Source organism: Bidens hawaiensis, unplaced genomic scaffold (genome assembly GCF_021521415.1).
Source record: "Bidens hawaiensis isolate Kalapana, Puna unplaced genomic scaffold, B.hawaiensis_p1.1 tig00005195_1, whole genome shotgun sequence".
NCBI lineage: Eukaryota > Viridiplantae > Streptophyta > Magnoliopsida > Asterales > Asteraceae > Bidens > Bidens hawaiensis.
In genome coordinates this window covers 1,287,314-1,308,105 of record NW_027491335.1, presented here as the reverse complement: position 1 = coordinate 1,308,105, position 20,792 = coordinate 1,287,314, and the positions used below count along the sequence as shown (strand labels likewise).

Genomic DNA, 20,792 nt, shown 5'->3' with positions numbered 1-20,792 from the left:
ATTAGTCGGATACACGATCCGGCTCTAAGACCTCTAGTCTTAATTATCTCGATGAACCTTTAGTTCATTATCCCATTTTACTTTAAAACCTTTAGTTGAAAAGTAATATTTTATAAACTTTTAGTTTATAAAAACTCGACGTTTCTTCTTCATTAAGAAACGTATTCTTTTCTTTATTATTTAAGTACATTCATTATACTTACATAATATATTTCTAACAAAGAATATTTATATCTATATATATATATACTCATATATATTTCTTATTTCTCTTTCTATATTTTCTTTGTTATTCATTTCTTTGTTTGTCGAGAATAATACCGACTCGGGTATTAAGCCGTTATAATATTTTATTATTATTTTGTTCGGGCATTATGCCTACCTTTGTCGGCTTAGAAATACCCTAGACACTTGGGCAACACTCCGACACTACTCGCTTTTCAACTTTCACTTGATCAACACTTCCTTCCACACTTGGCACGTTTCTCGAGGCACCAATACTTCTTGTCACGTACTTCGAGGTAGTAGTCAGGATGTCGGGCAGCACCTTCTTCTAGTTTGGAACGTCGTCGGGACGTGGCACGAATAACGAGGTACTAGGCATGTAAAACGGGGTTTCGGGGCACGGATTTCGAGCTGGATCGTGGGCACGCTTTACGAGGTAGGGAGAAGCTAGTGAGAGAGTAAAGTGTGTGTTTTTGGTGTGCAAATGGGAAGAGCCGGAGCTCGCTATTTATAGGGCTGATCTCGGACCCCATCGCGGTACGCGATGGGTCACTTGGCAAGCCCATCGCGTACCGTGATGTAGGCTTGCTGAGTCAGTGCCTAGACCTGCCACGTGTCGACACGTGGCAGACATCGCTTACACGTGACGACACATGATGGACGCGCTGCCACGTGGTGACACGTGGCGGCGTCGTGTGTCAAAGTTCTTGTTTATGAGTTGGTCGTCAAAAGAAAAATACTTGATATAATACTTTAATAGTTTACTTAATTATAATTTTTAAAATATAGGTAATAAAATAATGATATTTAAATACTACACATCCCAATGAATGTTGTCGCAAATATCAAAGTGCCAATAAATATTGAGTCTATTCTTTTGCCACTTCTGCCTTCTTGATCTACTCACACTCTCACCGTTCCCTCACTTGTGTTTTCGAGTGAACTTAGAGCGATTGTTATGAATAAACAAGAACATTTTTCTTTAGAGAAAGGAGAAGCCGCTCAAGAGTTTGATGATGATGGACAAGCCAGAAGAACAGGTACACACTGCATGTAACTTTTGGTTATTTTATCAAGAAGCTGGTTTTAGAGCATTCTCATCCCACACCCTATCCCTAAACCAAAAATTACACTAAAACTCATTACATTTTCTCTCTCTATTTCAATTAAATAATACTTTTTATACCTTTTATTATTACTTTTTCTCTTTCTTTCACTCACAACCACTTTCAAAATATATTAAAAAATTATATATGATGAACAGTAACTTTTCAAATATACAGAAAAATCACTATTTTTTCTAAAATATAAATACTCTTTACTCACAACACCCTGAATCACTCTCTAAATTATAAAAACGCCCATCACATAAAATGAGGGGTTAGAGTATTACCATCATATTCTCTATCTTTAAATTTAAAGTTATACTAAAACACATTATATTTTCTCTCATTTTTAATTAAATAATATTTTTTATAACTTTATTATTACTATTTCTCTTTCATTCATTTACAACCACATTCAAAATATATTAAAAAATTATAGAAGGTGAACATTAAATTTTCAAATACATAAAAAAATCACTACGTTTTCTAAAATATAAAAATTCTTCACTCACAACACTTTAAACCAGTCTCTAAATTATAAAAACATCCCCATATAAAATAGGGGGTTGAATGAGAATCAACAGCTTCTCTATAATTATGTGAGGGGTTCTCTAAATTTTTTCAGAGGATGTTAAGTGGTTGTAAGTGAAAGAGAAATAAATTTATAAAATAATGGGTAAATTTAGAGTAACATTATTTATCCTCTATTTATTTTTTAATATACTTGATGGTTTGTATCAAATATAAATGAAATTAACGTGTTAATTGTGGAATCAAGTAGAGTAATTATGTAACAAAATCATAAAGTAATTACATAATTACTCTATTACTCTCTGATGCAATTACATAATTACTCTATTTGATTTTCATAATTAGCACGTTAATTTAATTTGTACGCTAACTTTTCCATATATTTGAAAGTGGTTATGAGTGGAGGTGAGGGAATAGTTAACGACAAATATGTAAAAAAATATTATTTAATTGTATATGAGAGAGAAAATGTAGTGTTTTTAGTGTAATTATAGGAATAAAAATAGAGAAGCTACCAGAAAAGCTTTAACTTCAGAATTTATAGTTGCCAGGGTTAAACAAAACTAGTAAAATTCTTGAAAACTCGTGATAATCATTTTTAAATATTAAGGTTGTGTTAACATTGTGGAATTCATAGGAATTCAAAGGAATTAGAATTTAATTCCTGTAACATGGCGTGTTCGGTCGGATATAACAGAAATTGGAATTCAAACAAATCTCATGTTCATTGGAATTAATGAGCTCTTTCACATTCAAGTGGAACGTTCAAAAAAACATGTTCAGTTTGGTTTGGGTCAAAATGAGTTTCGCCTTCACACGGGTTTTATTTTGGTTCTGGTTTCGGGTTGGCACGGCTTCGAGTCGGAACGGGTTTCAGCTCGGAATCGGTTTCGGATCAAAACATGGTTAAGCTCGGCACACGATGGGTTTCGGGGTAGAACAAGTGTCGCTTCAACTTTCGAGTTGGACAAATTTCGAGTCGTAACACGTTCCGACCCAACTCCACCCGTCTTGAACCCAAACCGGAAACCCAACCTTAACCAAAACCCGTTCGGGTCCTAAACTCGTTTTGACTCGAATCACGTCATGATCTGAACTCGTTCCGAAACCTGACCTAACCCGAAACCCATTCTGACCCCAATCCGGGCTCGTTCCGACCCGCGTCCGTTCGGATTTAACAACCGTTCCGAATTGAAACACGTTACGATCCGAACCCGTACGAACTGAACTCAGTTCTGATCTTAAATATTTAACCCGACCCAAACCCGTCTCAGAACCGAACCTGTACTGACCCCCGAAAATCGTTCTGACCCGAAACCTGTTCAAACCGAATCCGTTCCGATCCGAAAACCGTTGAGACCCAAAGCTCGTTCCAATCCGAACTCGTTCCGATCATAAATTCGTAACCCATGTTGACCTGAAACCTGTGCCAACCCGAAAGCTGTGCTGACCCGAAACCCTTCCCTACCCAAAACTTGTCCCGACCCAAATGCATTTCAAAACAAAACCCGTTCCGACCAAAGTAGCTTTTTTTCACTCTCCCCGTTTTGACCTAAACCCGTTTTTAAAGGGAGGGGATGGGAATTTGGATGAGGAGGAGAATTCCAATTCTGTCAACAATTTTACCAAACAAACACATTATAGATTTTTTAAGGAATGCATATTTCCATACACAACACACGTACAATTAAGGTTTTTATTATGATTAATTTTGAAGGGACATGGATGAGTGCGAGTGCACATATAATAACCGCTGTGGTTGGATCAGGAGTGTTGTCACTCACATGGTGTTTAGCGCAGTTGGGCTGGACTTTGGGGACATGTTTGCTTCTAATTTTTGCAGTCATTTCCTGGTACACATGCATCTTACTCACCAACTGCTATAGATCTCCTCATCCAGTTACTGGAGCTCGTAACTACAACTACATGCAAGCTGTCAAGACTACTCTTGGTAAACTTTATTCTTATTTTCTATATAAGTTTTCTCTAAACATATATCCTAGTTTTAATATTTAGTGTTGCGAACGTCCTACTTAGTTGCCATTCGGGGAAATAAACCAAACATTTTATCTGTAATATAGATTAGTTCTAAAAAAATAAACCAAACGATTTACTTAACAATACCCTACAATCGCATATTCACATTTCATATTTCACATCGTCAAATCACATTAAACTTTGTGTGAAATGTGAAACCCCAAATGCCTATGTGATTAACTAATATGAACGTTTTTTTTTCTTGTTACCCATGATATTTGATTCCTCATAACTTAAAAATACAGTTTTATATGACACCTTAATAACACTGGGCTAAAAAGCCCTTCAGTGGATCTAATTTTTTTTCCAAGCGGCTAATTTTCAAAGTGTAAACTAATAATTGAGTGAGTTTTGTGGGCAATTTGTATAGCTCACTTTATAGCGGACATATTTTTTACACAGTTGATATGGTTGATCACACGGCTATAAATTAAATACGATCATCATGTTAAATCCCCTTAAAACCATATTTCTTCACCTAAATGATCAATGCTTTATCTAGTAAAGTTCATAAATTATATACAAACGAAAGATACATATGGTATTAAGGATATTTCCGATTTTTATATTACCTTTAAACTTACATAATTGCATATTTCCCAGATCATTCTTTAAGAGCATTGTTTATTGTGCGTTAAAATCTCCTCTTTGGGGAAACATGTAATTGTATAAGTTTTGAGAGGGATGATGACTGAATCGTACTGATCATGCAAAAACCTAATTAACCAATTGACAGGGTACTCAGGTATCAAATCCATATGAGCATGTGGTCAAAATTATATAGTCGTTTGTTTATTTAAACTAATATTTAAAAATATAAAAGAACAATGACGAAGCTTTTGTCGGGTGAGTGCTAATCACACAAGCAATTGATATATGGTTGGAAAATAAGCAATTAAAGAAAACAGAATCACACCCATGGTTCATATATATAAGATCATAGACTCAACTTTTATGTCGCTGGTTTGATTAATCACAAATGTCATTCTTGATTAGCTTATATTAATTCCTAATCAAAAGCATCAACAATCTTAACACATACGCAACTGGTAACTAGAGGTTCATTCACATCATGACTCAATTAACGACAATTGTATGCTTTTAAACTAAGAACCTGTTGGAATTACGTATGCCCGAGACACATACTTAAACTAATGTGGCTAACTGTGTTTGATCCAAGTCGGGTCATACCCAATAACAAGCTAGACAACACCAAATGTATTCTTTAATGATTTGATCACTTAAACGAATACCGAACACTACGTGTTTAGAAAATTGGTTTTCTAAACAAACACACTTGAGGATTTAAATAAATTATCTGGATAATTTGTTTATATAAATTAATTATTTAATTGGTTAAGTAATTATGTAAATGCATGTACATTTTATAAAGTTAAGTTTTATAAAATGAATGGAGATGGTTTTAAAATGGTTAAAACAAAACACAAAAAAAAAAAAAAAAAAAAAAAATATCAAAACCGGCCACCCCATGTGGGTGGAGGGTTTGGTCCCATCCAATCTTTTGTCCTTTTGTGTTGACCACCTCTTATTTATCTCCATTCACATTACATGCATTCTTGGTCTTGTCCCTTTTGTATTCTCAAGTAATTTTGAAGTTTTCCATACTCTCTTTTCTCTCTCAAAACTCACGGCCACATTGGCCTCAAATTGGGAGTTTTGTGAGCTTCAAATTGGTGTTCAAATCCTAGCAACTAGTTGGTGTTGTTGCTCAAAGCTTGGGGTATACAAAGCTTGAGGGTTTCTCTTTGCAACCTTGCCATTTGAAGATATCATCATCTTCATCCACATACATCTTCTTCTAAAGGTATAAGAAGGTACCATTTACATTTTGTAAGCATATTGTTCTTGTAATATTGATCCTTGTTCTTTGGGTTTTAGTTTTAACATAATGGTATGTTCATAACAAGTTATAAAATCTAAGCTTCCGTTGCGTTTTCTAGTTAAATATGGTTAACTTGACTTTGATAAACTTGTATAAAACCCAACAAATGGCATCAAGAGCCGGTTACAAGGACTTATGCTTCTTACATGTTCATAGATTTCGGGTTTTTCATGGGTGAAAAAGGGGTCCGAAATTTTGGTGGATTTTACCCCTCATGGTTTTGTAAGATCTTGACATGCATGAAAAGATCTTAGGAAACCATTAATAACATTTGGATGTTGAAAATAAAAAAAAAATAATAATAATAATTTGGGCCGTAGCCTCTTGGGGGGGGGGGGGCCGATTTTATTTGGTGATTTTGGGCATTGGTTGCTTAGGTTGCATGCTTAGAACATTTGGTATGTTTGATTGTGTCATAACCGAAACCTAGACCTTGGATGTGTTGATTGTTGTTTGTGTATGTTGATTATGTTTATTATTCAATATGGTTGTAATAATTCATTATCTTAGGCTTGTGTAATTTATTTATTCATAAGTTGGTTTGTAATAAATAGATTAGTTGCATTTTCTTTTTTTTTAGAAAAATATGTATTAGGATACATTTTGTAAAAATTGAAGATGCAAGAATTGGTGGATTTGGGCCTTGGACCGAAATTTTGGGCTTGTTGGGCCTCACCGGCCCATCATGGGATTCAAGCCCATTAGGCCCATAAATTTCACTCTTGGGCCCAAGAAGACTTTTGGGAGTTTGGAGCCCATTAACAAGCCCAACAAGAACACAACAACTTGGAAAGGATACTTGAAGCATTTGGATGCAAGATCAAGTGGGAGTCAACATTCCATCCTTGTGTCATGTTTTGTCCCTTAGGTGTGACTTATGACCTATACTTGTTTCGGCTAACAAGTATGGTCAAACTTAGCGGTTCTCGGTTATGACTATATTTTGCATGTGTTTGCTTGGTTGTTTGTTTTACTTATTGTAATGTGTGGTTGATAGATATTAGGATATCCAAACCGTCACATAGGAACGACAACAAGCATAAAACGGGTTCTAATATATATTTGGTAATATCGCGTTAATTAGTTTAATTAAATGGGTTTATTAAAACTAAGCGATTACTCACATATAATAAAATTGGTTTTATTATAACTAGAACCTTGAAAATTGGTTTTCAAAATCGCCATATTTCTAAATGCATGTTAGGATATGGCATAATGTTTTTCAAACTAGAATATTGGAAAACTTAAAAATCCCTTTTTCATAATTACCAAGGAAACAAGTCTAACACCATCCTTTTGTATGACACTTAACGTATTAGGGAACTTTAAATGGGATAAAGGTCACCTAACCATTTTGAGCAAACTAATATACTTAGGGTAATATTAACATATTTGTGGGATAAAGGTCACCTAACCACTTGTATGTTAATCTTACATGTTTATACAAGTAGGACGACTTGAATTGGAAACCATGTGATAAAGGTCACCTAAGCATGGGGATCCAATGGTGTTGATGGGATAAACATGCCAACACGAAATAAGGATTTCGAATGGTCCCATACCTCTAGAAGTTGCAAAGGGTTGCAATTGTCAAGGTTGACTACCTTGTTAAATCAAATAACGGGATAAAGGTCACCTAACCGAAATTTGATTTATCGTTGGATTCTAGAATTTAATTATTATTTTAAAATTTGGAATAAAAGGGTATTAATAATTAAATTGTTTATAATACTAAAATAGAACTTTGTTAAATTTTGTAGATGGCCGCTAACAATGCAAACACCTCTACCCATAACACCCGTAACCTATCCTTAAGAACCATCCTTGAAAAGGATCGTCTAAACCATAATAACTTTATGGATTGGTATCGCAACTTGAGAATAGTTCTCAAACAAGAAGAGATATCATATGTCTTAGACGATCCCATTCCCGATGAGCCTAACGTGGAAGATGAGGAGGCGTATAACGATTGGGTCAAGTACACCAAAGATTCGGTGCAAGCCTCTTGCCTCATGTTGGGGACTATGATTCCCGAAATCCAAAAGGATTTCGAGCATCATGGGGCATACGACATGATAACTCAATTGAAGGAAATGTTCCTTCAACAAGCTAGAGCGGAACGTTTCGAAACGGTTCGAGCGTTTCATGCATGTCGTATGGAGGAAACCCAAAGCGTCTCATCTTATGTCCTAAAGATGAAAAGCTACATTGAAAAGCTTCGTAGGTTAAATTGTCCCGTCTCTAATGAGTTGGCTACGGATTTGATCCTCAACTCTTTGACCAAAAGGTTTGAAACTTTTGTCATGAACTATAACATGAATGGGTGGGACAAAAGCATTGGTGAGCTTCACGCAATGCTAAGAACGGCCGAAGCGGGAATGGGTAAAAGGGTTTTACCCGTTCTAACAATCAATGAAGGAAAAAGGGGACATAACTCCAACCCCAAAGCAAGTGTTGCTAAGGGCAAGGGCCACGTCCAAGGAAAGGGAAAGAGGAAAGCCATCACGCCCACCAAACCGAAGGAAAAGAAGCAAAAGGTTGCGGCGCAAGATCCATGCTTTGAGTGTGGAGAGATAGGTCATTGGAAAAGGAATTGTCCGACCTATCTCAATGCGTTAAAAGATAAGAGGGATGCGGGGCATACCTCAGGTATTATCTTTACTATACATATTGAACTAAATGTTATTTCTTCAAATACATGGGTACTTGATACCGGATGTGGAACTCACATTTGCAATTTGTTGCAGGGGTTCAAAAGAAGTAAACAACTCAACAAAGGGGACATTAGTCTCTTTATGGGCAATGGAGCAAGAGTTGAAGTCCAAGCCCAAGGAGACTACTTGTTAAAGCTTCCAAGTGGTTTGGAAGTAATTTTGAAGAATGTTTTGTATGCTCCTAAGTTAAGGAGAAACATTATTTCCGTGTCCCTTTTAAAACAATGTGGCTTTGATCTTAAATTTATAAATTGTGATATTCATGTTTTGATGAATGGCATGTTTTATTTTAAAGCTGTACCCATGAATGGTATATATGAAATAGATCAAAGTGGTATGTCACATAGTAGTTCAATGTACAATGTCAACACCAAGAAACTCAAGAAGGACTTGGGTGATTCCTATCTTTGGCATTGTCGCCTTGGACATATAAGTAAGAATCGCATGCAAACTCTTCGCAAGAGTGGTATTCTAGAAACAAATGAGTATGATTCATTTGATGTATGTGAATCTTGTTTACAAGGCAAAATGACAAAGCAACCCTTTAATAAAACTTTTGAAAGGTCAAAAGAATTATTGGGTATCATACATTCGGATGTATGTGGTCCTTTTAGACCAATGACTAGGAATGGTGAAAGATACTTCATTACCTTTATTGATGATTATAGTCGATATGGTTATGTGTACTTAATGAAACACAAAGATGAAGCTTTTGAAATGTTCAAAGACTTCAAAACTGAAGTAGAAAGACAACTCAAGACCACAATCAAAGTACTTCGTAGTGATAGAGGAGGTGAATACCTAAGTGGTGTATTTCAAGATCATCTTAAGAGTTGTGGAATTATTTCACAACTTACTCCACCTGGAACACCACAACATAATGGTGTGTCTGAAAGGAGAAATCGTACCCTATTAGATATGGTTCGATCGATGATGGCTAGAAGCACTTTACCTCTATCATTTTGGGGCTATGCTTTACTTTCCGCTGTTCGCATATTGAATATGGCTCCAACCAAGAAAGTGGAGAAGACACCTTTTGAAGTATGGCATGGAAAGGCTCCATCGCTATCATTCTTAAAAGTTTGGGGTTGTGAAGCTTATGTAAAGCAATACACCCCAAACAAATTAGAAGTCCGATCCACTAAGTGTATCTTTATAGGTTATCCTAAAGATGATTTAGGATATTACTTTTACGATCCTAGTGAGCAAAATGTTATTATTGCTCGAAAGGGTAAGTTCTTGGAAACTAAGTTCCTTGAGGAAGGAACTAATAGTAGAACAGTGAAATTTGATGAGGATCAAGAATCACAAGATGATACACAATTGGTTGATACTAGCACTCAACAAGAGGTTGTTGAAAGTGATCAAGTGGTTGATCAAAACACACAAAACGTTCGCAGATCTGGTAGAATTAGCAATCCACCTGAAAAATATGGATTTTTTGTAGAAGGTTGCTACGTGGTAGATTCGGATGAACCAACCACATACCGTGATGCAATGTCCAAGAATGATTGTGACAAATGGCTTGAAGCCATGAACGTTGAGATGCAATCCATGTATGACAACCAAGTTTGGGAATTGGTTGAACCACCACTCAACTCCAAAGCTGTTGGAAGTAAGTGGGTTTTCAAAAGGAAAACTGATATGCATGGAAACTTGGATACTTATAAAGCAAGACTTGTAGCTAAAGGTTTCACTCAAACTCAAGGGGTTGATTATGATGAAACTTTTTCGCCTGTGGCAATGCTAAAGTCTATTAGGATATTATTTGCCATAGCTGCACATTATGATTATGAAATCTGGCAAATGGATGTCAAGACCGCTTTCCTAAATGGATATCTTGAGGAAGATGTCTATATGGTTCAGCCTGAAGGTTTTGTCGATCCAAAACATCCTAATAAAGTATGCAAGTTAAAGAAATCAATCTATGGATTGAAACAAGCATCTAGAACTTGGAATCATCGTTTTGATGAAGAAATCAAAAGTTTTGGGTTCATCAAAAACGCTGATGAGGCTTGTGTGTATAAAAAGGCTAGTGGGAGTATAATTACATTCTTAGTATTGTATGTCGATGACATTCTACTATTTGGAAATGACATTCCAACCATGGAAAGCGTTAAGGCTTGGCTTGGAAGTAGATTTTCCATCAAGGATCTAGGTGAAGCTGCCTATATTTTGGGAATAAAGATCTATAGGGATAGGTCAAGGCGCTTGATAGGTTTGAACCAAAGTACATACATTGATAAGATCTTGAAAAGGTTCAAGATGGAAAACTCCAAGAAAGGTTTTGTACCTATTCAAAGAGGGACCATATTGAGTTCAGCTCAATGTCCAAGCTCAAAGGGTGAGCAAGAGACGATGAAACAAATCCCATATGCTTCTGCTATAGGATCCATCATGTATGCGATGATATGTACTAGACCGGATGTGTCATGCGCTTTGAGCATGACAAGCAGATACCAACAGAATCCAGGAAACAGTCATTGGATGGCTGTTAAGAGCATATTGAAATACCTTAGGAGAACTAAGGATATGTTTCTGATATATGGATCTGGTGAGGAGGAACTCGCTATAAAAGGTTACACGGATGCGAGCTTCCAAACTGATCGAGATGATTCTCGATCACAGTCTGGGTATGTGTTCACACTTAATGGAGGAGCTGTCTCTTGGAAGAGCTCAAAACAGGAAGTGGTAGCATTGTCCACTACAGAATCAGAATACATCGCCGCTTCATTGGCAGCTCAGGAAGCTGCATGGTTGAAGAAATTCATTACTGATCTAGGGGTGGTCTCTTCCATTCAAGACCCTCTAGAAATCTTTTGTGACAACGAGGGTGCGATTGCACAAATCAAGGAACCTCGTTCGCACCAAAAGACTAGACACATAGAGCGGAGATTCAACTACATAAGGGATGAAGTTGAAAAGGGAAAGATATGTATTCGCAAAGTTGGAACTGATCAAAATCTTGCGGATCCATTCACGAAGCTCCTAGAAAGACCGAAACATGAGCGTCATGCGAGTGGCTTAGGACTTCGATATTCTAGTAATTGGATTTGATCTATTTTGTATTTACGTTTAAAAGACTTTTGTAATTTAACTCTTTTATATGATTATGGAATCTTGAGTTAAATTCTAATTTTGCATGTTTAATCCATGAATAAGTTATCTTATTCTAAAAGTCCGTAGTCGATCACATTTGTGGGAACAAATATGAAGCAAGACTATTATGAACTAGGATTGGTGGATATTCATAAGGAATGAATATGGAGCATAGGTTTGCTGCCAAAGTTCATAGATATTTGTGGGATACAAATATTGGACTGACCCGCTCTCAATATTACTACATGGAGTCGATTGACTTGATCATTAGTAATCTTGAGTAAAGGAGAATTTCATATTATCCTTAGACCTGAGATGTATATTGGGTCTTGATTTTCACCGAGTATTACACTTTGACTCTCCCCTTCGCTATTCGTAAAAGATGGTACATAAGGATGAGCTCGGGTGGAGTATAAAGTGATAGTGAGAGGCGTATACAGTCAAGACGGAATTTGTTCCTCTTATGTGTTGAGAGTTTAGATGTCTAAGGCCTGATAAAGTTGAATTGTAAAGAGAATGATCACCTATGTCTCTTAGATCCAACATGACATCTAGTAACAAAGGGATATAATGATAGATTCACCTAAATCATATCAAGTAAGGGACTTGAAGGGATGATGTTATTGAATGGCACTTCGTCAAACACATTAGGGGTGGTGAACTGTTGTTAGGCGGTATTCACCACTTGCATTAATTTTCTATGTATCTCGTGCAAGTGGGAGATTGTTGGAATTACGTATGCCCGAGACACATACTTAAACTAATGTGGCTAACTGTGTTTGATCCAAGTCGGGTCATACCCAATAACAAGCTAGACAACACCAAATGTATTCTTTAATGATTTGATCACTTAAACGAATACCGAACACTACGTGTTTAGAAAATTGGTTTTCTAAACAAACACACTTGAGGATTTAAATAAATTATCTGGATAATTTGTTTATATAAATTAATTATTTAATTGGTTAAGTAATTATGTAAATGCATGTACATTTTATAAAGTTAAGTTTTATAAAATGAATGGAGATGGTTTTAAAATGGTTAAAACAAAACACAAAAAAAAAAAAAAAAAAAAAAAATATCAAAACCGGCCACCCCATGTGGGTGGAGGGTTTGGTCCCATCCAATCTTTTGTCCTTTTGTGTTGACCACCTCTTATTTATCTCCATTCACATTACATGCATTCTTGGTCTTGTCCCTTTTGTATTCTCAAGTAATTTTGAAGTTTTCCATACTCTCTTTTCTCTCTCAAAACTCACGGCCACATTGGCCTCAAATTGGGAGTTTTGTGAGCTTCAAATTGGTGTTCAAATCCTAGCAACTAGTTGGTGTTGTTGCTCAAAGCTTGGGGTATACAAAGCTTGAGGGTTTCTCTTTGCAACCTTGCCATTTGAAGATATCATCATCTTCATCCACATACATCTTCTTCTAAAGGTATAAGAAGGTACCATTTACATTTTGTAAGCATATTGTTCTTGTAATATTGATCCTTGTTCTTTGGGTTTTAGTTTTAACATAATGGTATGTTCATAACAAGTTATAAAATCTAAGCTTCCGTTGCGTTTTCTAGTTAAATATGGTTAACTTGACTTTGATAAACTTGTATAAAACCCAACAGAACCATCAACAAACCCTAGCACACATCATCCTAATAGTAGTAAACATCTCACAATATCAATGATGCAAGAAATCTCAGAATATTATGAGTCGAAAACAATAACAGTTGTATGCATACAACTTCAATTAAAATAATCATATAGTTGTGAATGACCTTATATATAAAATGTTGCCCCAAACTTCAAAATTGATATATTATAATAAATTGAGTGCGAGTTTAAGTTACAACACATAAAAATCTAAGGCCATGGTATACATTCACTTTCATTAACTCAACATAGGCATCAAATCATCTACTTTACCCTATTTCACTCAACCTCATCCTAAGGACATTCTTTAACCCCTCTTTACCTCTCTTTATTTAATGTAAACTTGATTCTTAACTTATTTTGTGTGTGTAGAGGATTTTAAAGCCCATTAAAATTTTAATCCATCTTGTATTTAACGCCCCTTAACCTATACAGAGAGTGGTATGCCACTTGTGAATCCTTGTCAACTCATCATTAACACTTTGAACCCCTGAGCCTAACAAAGGCTTTGTTATTTTAATAATTCTAATTCACTAACGCAAATGTTCACAACTACTTAATTCTTTTTTCAGTTAAGTTCATTTCTTTAACTTATTTAGTTAGGTTCTTACTAATTATAAAAAGATTTCATGTAACTCGATCGTTAATTAAAGCTTCACCTCTTTTATTTAACGATAATTAACATGTTTTAGCTTGTTTTAACTCAGACCAACAATAATATAAAACGATTAAAAGTAATATATTATACTCATATCGATGCATTTAATAAATCATGAACATATAAATACTAGTACCTAAAATAGATTGCTATATTATGTATGGTAGGGGTGAGCAATTTAACCGTCATAACCGTTAACTGAACCATAACTGTCATAACCGAACCGATTTTAATCGATAACCGTCATGACCGGTGGGTCGGATTTAATGAAGTTTTTAAAACCGTCAAATGCGGGTCGGTTTTGGTTATAGATACTTCCAAACCCGCCATAACCGAACCGACCCATTTATTTAATCAACAATATGTTTGGGATTTATTTTCAATAATCATATTGTCGGATTATACAATTTTGATGTGTTCGGTTCAACTTTTGTTATCAAATTAACTTAAATTTCGTTGTTAGATTATTTAATGCCATTATTTCAACATTTGATATAATATTATGGATTATATATTTTGTTGAATTATGTCAAGTTATTTTTTCTAATATTTGGTATCAAACTTTTAGGCTCAATTATATTGTTTTGGTTACGGTTAACCGACCCATAATCGACTCGCTTTAACCTTCAAAACCGATTAACCGAACCCGTCATAACGGATCGGTTATGGTTATGGTTATCCATTAACCGACATATTGGTTATGGTTATGGGTTTGACTCAAAACCGCTCCAAACCGACCCATGCACACCCCTAATGTATGGGATACTTTAATACTATGGTGTCACAGTATACCTAACTTTAGAAGGAAAACATATCAAAATTATGTCATAATGATTAAAAAGTGCCAAAATTAATTTGAAATGCCCCTATCCCTTACTTTTTTTTTCCGATTAATTAAAAAAATAAATTTATTTTATAACCGAAATTGATTTTCGTTTTTCATTGAAACCGTAAACAGTTAAAAACCAAACCTAAAATGTTGTTTTTCAATCAAAACTACAAGAACTAATACAATTATAAAGTGTGAATACTTTTGTGATTTAAGAATTTCAATTTTGCGGCTTCTTGCTTTCATTCTTTTTCAATTTCAATGAAAGTAGTCGAGGTTATGTTTGTTTAAGGATCCAAATAATCTCACAATTCTTGTTTACATGGATTATCTCGTAACCTGAACTGTGATAGAATTGAAGAATATGGTGATTTCCAATTAATTTTGGTAACTTTTAATCAAAACAACCGAGTTTTCATAATTTTTCCGTCTAAGGTTAGGTGTGTGACAACATTGTATTCACTTTCGCTATAATATATACAACACTTCATTAAAATGTATCGTTTAATGTTCCTTTAATCATGTTGTGGTTCTAGGAGGGCGTCAATACATATCTTGTGCGATAGCTCAATACGGAACTCTCATTGGCGTAAGCATTGGATACACCGTCACTTCATCGATCAGTATGGGGTAACAATAAAAACCTTTATAGCATGTATTGCTCAAGTGTCAATGTATCTTAATGACTTTGTTTATATGTTTGAACAGGGCAATCAAACGGTCGAACTGTTTTAAAAAATATGGTCACGGCAAGGGGTGTCACACATTGAATAGTCCTTATCTTTTAATCTTTGCATGTATTGAACTCGTTTTTAGCCAACTGCCTAACTTCCACAAGCTGTGGCTCCTTTCCATCATCGCGACCATCATGTCTTTTGCGTATTCAACCATTGGCATGGGTCTCTCCATTGCCAAAATTGCAGGTTAATTAAACATCATTCAAACTCTACATTGAACGGTGCGTGAAATATCTGTTATGCGTGCATGTCGTTAATTAAATTAACAAGTACCAATAATCTCTTCACACTCAGCAATGGCATTATTTCTTTTGATCTTTTCTTATCATTATGCAATCACTATATGCTCACCACTTGTCACGATATCAAATTTGTTTTATCTATTCATATATCAACATTATACATTGTTTTGCCAGTTTTTACTCGTAAAATGTATTTATATGTAAGTTGAATTGTTTTTTATCAATAATTTTTTAAATGTTTGAGTGATACAGGAGGTAAGCTTCCTAAAACAAGTATTGGTATGCCACCTAGAGAAGATCTGTCAGACCAGGATAAAATGTGGAACATTTTTTGTGCCGTTGGAGACATTGCTTTTGCCTATAGTTTCGCTGCAGTTCTTGTTGAGATACAGGTATACCCCTTAATACCCCTCCCCTTCACACACACACATATATATATTGAGAATAATTATGGGACACCAAGTTATTATAAGAAAACAAAAGTAATAAATATAAATTGTTAATTTTTTTTATCAGTAATTTTTTTTAAGTTTTGTGCTTCTTACATACACATGTGTGTTATGCATAAAGACCAAAACTAACTTTTCCTACGTATATCTATGAGCATCTTAAATTTTAAGTAATACAACATTTAATGCTAATTGTACAACACCTAATGCATGTGGTTAAAAGTTTAGAGGGGCAAATATATGTCTTTTAGGCACAATCATTTAAGATATTATTCAATACTTACCTGAGTTGTAGAGGTATCTCAAGAATGATAAACGATAATTAACGCACAACTTATAAATAATCGACTTATATTATAACCAGAAAATATAACTCAAAAAACTGATTACAATAACTTTGGTAGTGATGGTGGTGATTGTTGTGTTTGTTGTTGTTGTTATGTTGTATCTAACACTAACTTTGTACATCTATTTATACTAGTAACCCAACTAGGTCACCAAGCATAATATGTGGTCACCACTCAACTTGGCCACCAAGGTGAACTTGGGCAACAAGGCCAACTTGGCCAACAAGGTGAACTTGGCCACCAATCATATGGAATGTTTCATAATACCCCTTATACTTTAACCGACTTGTTAAAACCTCTTAGGCCCGGTTCACCGACTTGTGACCCGGAAATGAACGCCTCGTTTGTTTACCCACCAAGCACGATTCACACAACTGATTTTCGTGTTCAACATGTGGTAAACCTCGTACAAGATCCTTCTTAACCATCGATTTCATTAACTTGAAATTGATGTGCCGAAGTCTTGCGTGCCAACGCCATGCATCATCTTCAATCTTTGATTGCAAACACACGGGAGCTCCAATTTTCATTCGTATTTTGTAGAGTCGGTTTTCGGATCTCTTGACCTTCATGAGTAACCTCCCGTTTTCATCGTACATGGTCAGAAGATCATGTTTCATCCGAATGTCACATCCGGACCCTGTTGCTTGACCGAGACTTATTATATTATTTTTTAACTCCGGAATATAATAAATCTCGGTTAGCAAGTCTTAGTCACCCGATTTTCCTTGGAAAATAATTGAGCTTTTTCCCTTGATTTGAACAAATGACCCATCTCCGAACTTAACCCTCCCGGTTATGTTATCATTTAACTCTAAAAAATACGACCGGTTTCCCGTCATATGATTACTTGCCCCATTATCCAAATATCATACATCATCTTCGACCCGCTCGGTCTCGTATTTCTTTGGTAATAGGTTTTGTTCATTTAAGAACATAACTTGATGCATATACGCCGCATCTTCAAAATTTTCACGGGCTTCGGTTTTGTTTGCTTCTTGACCCTTTTGAACTCGGTCCGGGCAACCGGATGCAAAGTGACCAAACTGGTCACATCGGTAACATAAAATCTTTGACCGATCTTTCTTCACCCTTACTTTTCCCCGACTTGATGACCCTTGTTCGGTACTAGGGGTTCGGTATTGGCCATTTAAACGGCCTCGACCGCGACCTAGACCTCCTCGTCCTCGTCCCCCATTAGATTCAAAACTTCTATGACTTGATGAATCATATTTACCGAATAAAAGTTTACCTTGGCCACCCCCCTTGAATTTCTTCTTCTCGGATTCGCTCCTCATAGGCTCGGAGTCGGCCTACAACATCTTCAAATCCCGTTTTATTGAGATCCAACATTTGCTCAAGCGAAACAACCATTTGAATATACTTCGATCTTGGGAGACTTTTGAGAAACTTCTTTACCAACCTTGCTTCATCTATAACTTCGCCGAGAGCCGCTGATTTCGAGGCAATGCTTGATAACTTGCCCGCAAAGTTATCTATGGAATCTGACTCGTTCATCTTCATATTGTCAAATTCCATTGACAAGGTTTGGAGACGTGCTTCTCTAACCCGTTCGGCACCTAAGTGTCGGGTTTTAATCGAATCCCATATGACTTTAGCAGTTTCTTGATCTTCAAAATGCATGATCAAGGTTTCGGGTATGGATTGAAACAACAAGGCCATAGCCATGTCATTTTTGTCTTCATCGGGGACACCCGAGTTGATGGTGTCCCAAACTTTGTGAACTTTTAGGACTACTTTCATCCTCATAGCCCACACGGTATAGTTTGTTGTAGTTAACATTGGACATTGAATGGAAGATGGCCCGTTCTCTTTCCCCTTTGGCGGCGGCGGTGGAGTCAGGTCACCCATGATTACTCAAACCCAACTTGTTTGAATAAAGTAACAACTGAACGAACTACGCTATCAACAATGACAACAACTTCTTTGGGAGATCAAACCAACTTGTTCGATCAACCACGATAACAACTTCTTCAGGAAATCAAACCAACTAGTTCGATCGAGACACCTCCTTTGTTGGCCGTTAATTATCGTGTTCTTGAACCGAGCTCTGATACCAATTCAAGAATGATAAACGATAATTAACGCACAACTTATAAATAACCGACTTATATTATAACCAGAAAATATAACTCAAAAACCTGATTACAATAACTTTGGTAGTAATGGTGGTGATTGTTGTGTTTGTTGTTGATGTTGTTGTGTTGTATCTAACACTAACTTTGTACATCTATTTATACTAGTAACCCAACTTGGTCACCAAGCATAATATGTGGTCACCACTCAACTTGGCCACCAAGGCGAACATGGGCAACAAGGTCAACTTGGCCAACAAGGTGAACTTGGCCACCAAGCATATGAAATGTTTCATAATACCCCTTAGACTTTAACCGACTTGTTAAAACCTCTTAGGCCCGGTTCACCGACTTGTGACCCGGAATAGAAATTAATCCAACAGTATCGACCAAAGTTCCAAAAGTACTGCTATTGACGTCCGGTTAAATTTCACTGCAGAACTTCTAAGTCACTTCCACATTGCCATAACTTTTAAAGATCACTTTCAGCGTGACCACGACCGTGGGAATTAGCCCTTGGACCCCTCGGGAGGCCAAACCCTTGACTATTGTAGGGAGGTGCCCCTTGGAACCCCGGCCCTAATGGGTAAACCACGCAGTCTTAGACAAATGTGTAATCCACATCCTTACTTGTGCCAATGCGTATGGTGACTTCTCATTTAGTCTGCAAGTGATCCGTGATAATCCAAGTAGCATGATGTCACAAAAATCACCAACAATCAATGCTTTGATGATTGATCATGTTTTGCGTTCAAACTAATATGTTTTATCTTTGATTAGTAGTTTTATTAATTCGCTCAGAATATAAATTCAGCAATGAATCAGAATTATAAATTTCGTACACAAGTACACGAAATGCAGACACGAAATCGAAGTAAAAGGTTTCTATCAAATGCAGGATACATTAAAATCAAATCCCCCGGAACATAAAGTCATGAAAATAGCTACCACCATTGGAATTTCAACTTCTACAGCGTTCTACATGTTGTGTGGGCTACTTGGATATGCGGCATTCGGTAACAACGCACCAGGAAATTACTTAACTGGGTTCGGTTTCTATGACCCTTTTTGGCTCGTTGACATTGCGAATATGTGTGTTGTTATACACCTTCTAGGTGCTTACCAGGTACTTAATTAATCGATCTACTGCACTTCATTACTCATTTACTCGTATGTTCAAAGTTTGAGACAATTTATCATAGGTAGTAGTCCAACCAGTTTTCGCTTTCGTGGAGAACTTGAGTCGTAGAAAGTGGCCAGAAAGCAGATTCGTCAACAAGGAATACACCATTGGATACATTAAGATTAATCTTTTCAGGTTAATCTGGAGGTCGGCATATGTTATACTAGCAACGCTAGTAGCAATGATGCTCCCATTTTTTAATGCTTTACTTGCTCTAATCGGCTCTACAACGTTTTGGCCATTGTCAGTATATTTCCCTATAGAAATGTACATTGTGCAGGCAAAGATTCCAAGTAAATCGTTTGGGTGGATTTGGTTAAGGGCATTGAGCTTGGTGTGCTTGCTTGTATCGGTTCTCGCGGCTGCTGGATCGATTAGAGATCTTGTTGTGTCTGTCCAAACCTCGAAGCTATTTCTATCAGTGTCCTAGTTCTTTACTTTCTGTTTATTTACTTTTGTGTCTTATAATAATTAGTAATAGTTGAACAATGGAGTGTATCATGCAGCTGGGATCTTATATATGCATCTTATATGCTTTCTGATGCTTCCATGTTTATGAAGCTGGTCAAAACTTATATTCAAAGGCTGTCTGTTTAAAATTCTAGATATATTATATTTGGTAAAGTAAATTTAAAGTAATGTATTAGTGTAGTGGTATGCTTGGTTGTTACTAAATTATAGACCATGAGTTCAAAACTTGTAATAAGCAAGTTTTTTTTTATTTTAACAATTGTCATGAAAAACCCACAAAATTTTATTTCGATTTAGGCTTTCACATTCGTTGAGCCGAGCCTGATGGATGCGGATAGTTATATGGAATACATTACATTTAGCATTGAAAATGATTTTAATGGGGTTATATATGTAACCAGGCCCATGGATAAGGTATCTCTAAAAAGTGACGTGAGTGACGGATCTGACCCATTGATCCAAGTGAAAACTCCCAACTAGATTACGGTTGTCTTCATTTACCCCTCGCTGAAAATCAGG

The 20,792-nt window shown here is 36.1% G+C and overlaps 1 protein-coding gene across 1 annotated transcript; it reads left to right on the top strand.

Annotated features, from left to right (window-relative positions):
• The first annotated feature begins 3,560 nt into the window (after nt 1–3,560).
• Nucleotides 3,561–20,293, top strand: LOC143629425 (amino acid permease 6-like). The gene is made up of 6 exons (XM_077098703.1): nt 3,561–3,813; nt 15,285–15,378; nt 15,457–15,671; nt 15,980–16,119; nt 19,518–19,745; nt 19,822–20,293. Exons 1-6 carry the CDS (start codon nt 3,564–3,566, stop codon nt 20,230–20,232), a joined length of 1,338 nt encoding a protein of 445 aa, XP_076954818.1. The 5' UTR covers nt 3,561–3,563; the 3' UTR covers nt 20,233–20,293.
• The last annotated feature ends 499 nt before the right edge of the window (nt 20,294–20,792 follow it).

Excerpts from the sequence above, each read along its gene's own strand:
- LOC143629425 (XM_077098703.1), top strand. The coding sequence starts at position 3,564 with ATGATTAATTTTGAAGGGACATGGATGAGTGCGAGTGCACATATAATA. Across the intron at positions 15,672-15,979 it reads CTCCATTGCCAAAATTGCAG|GAGGTAAGCTTCCTAAAACA; the intron begins GTTAATTAAACA and ends TGAGTGATACAG. Across the intron at positions 19,746-19,821 it reads ACCTTCTAGGTGCTTACCAG|GTAGTAGTCCAACCAGTTTT; the intron begins GTACTTAATTAA and ends AATTTATCATAG.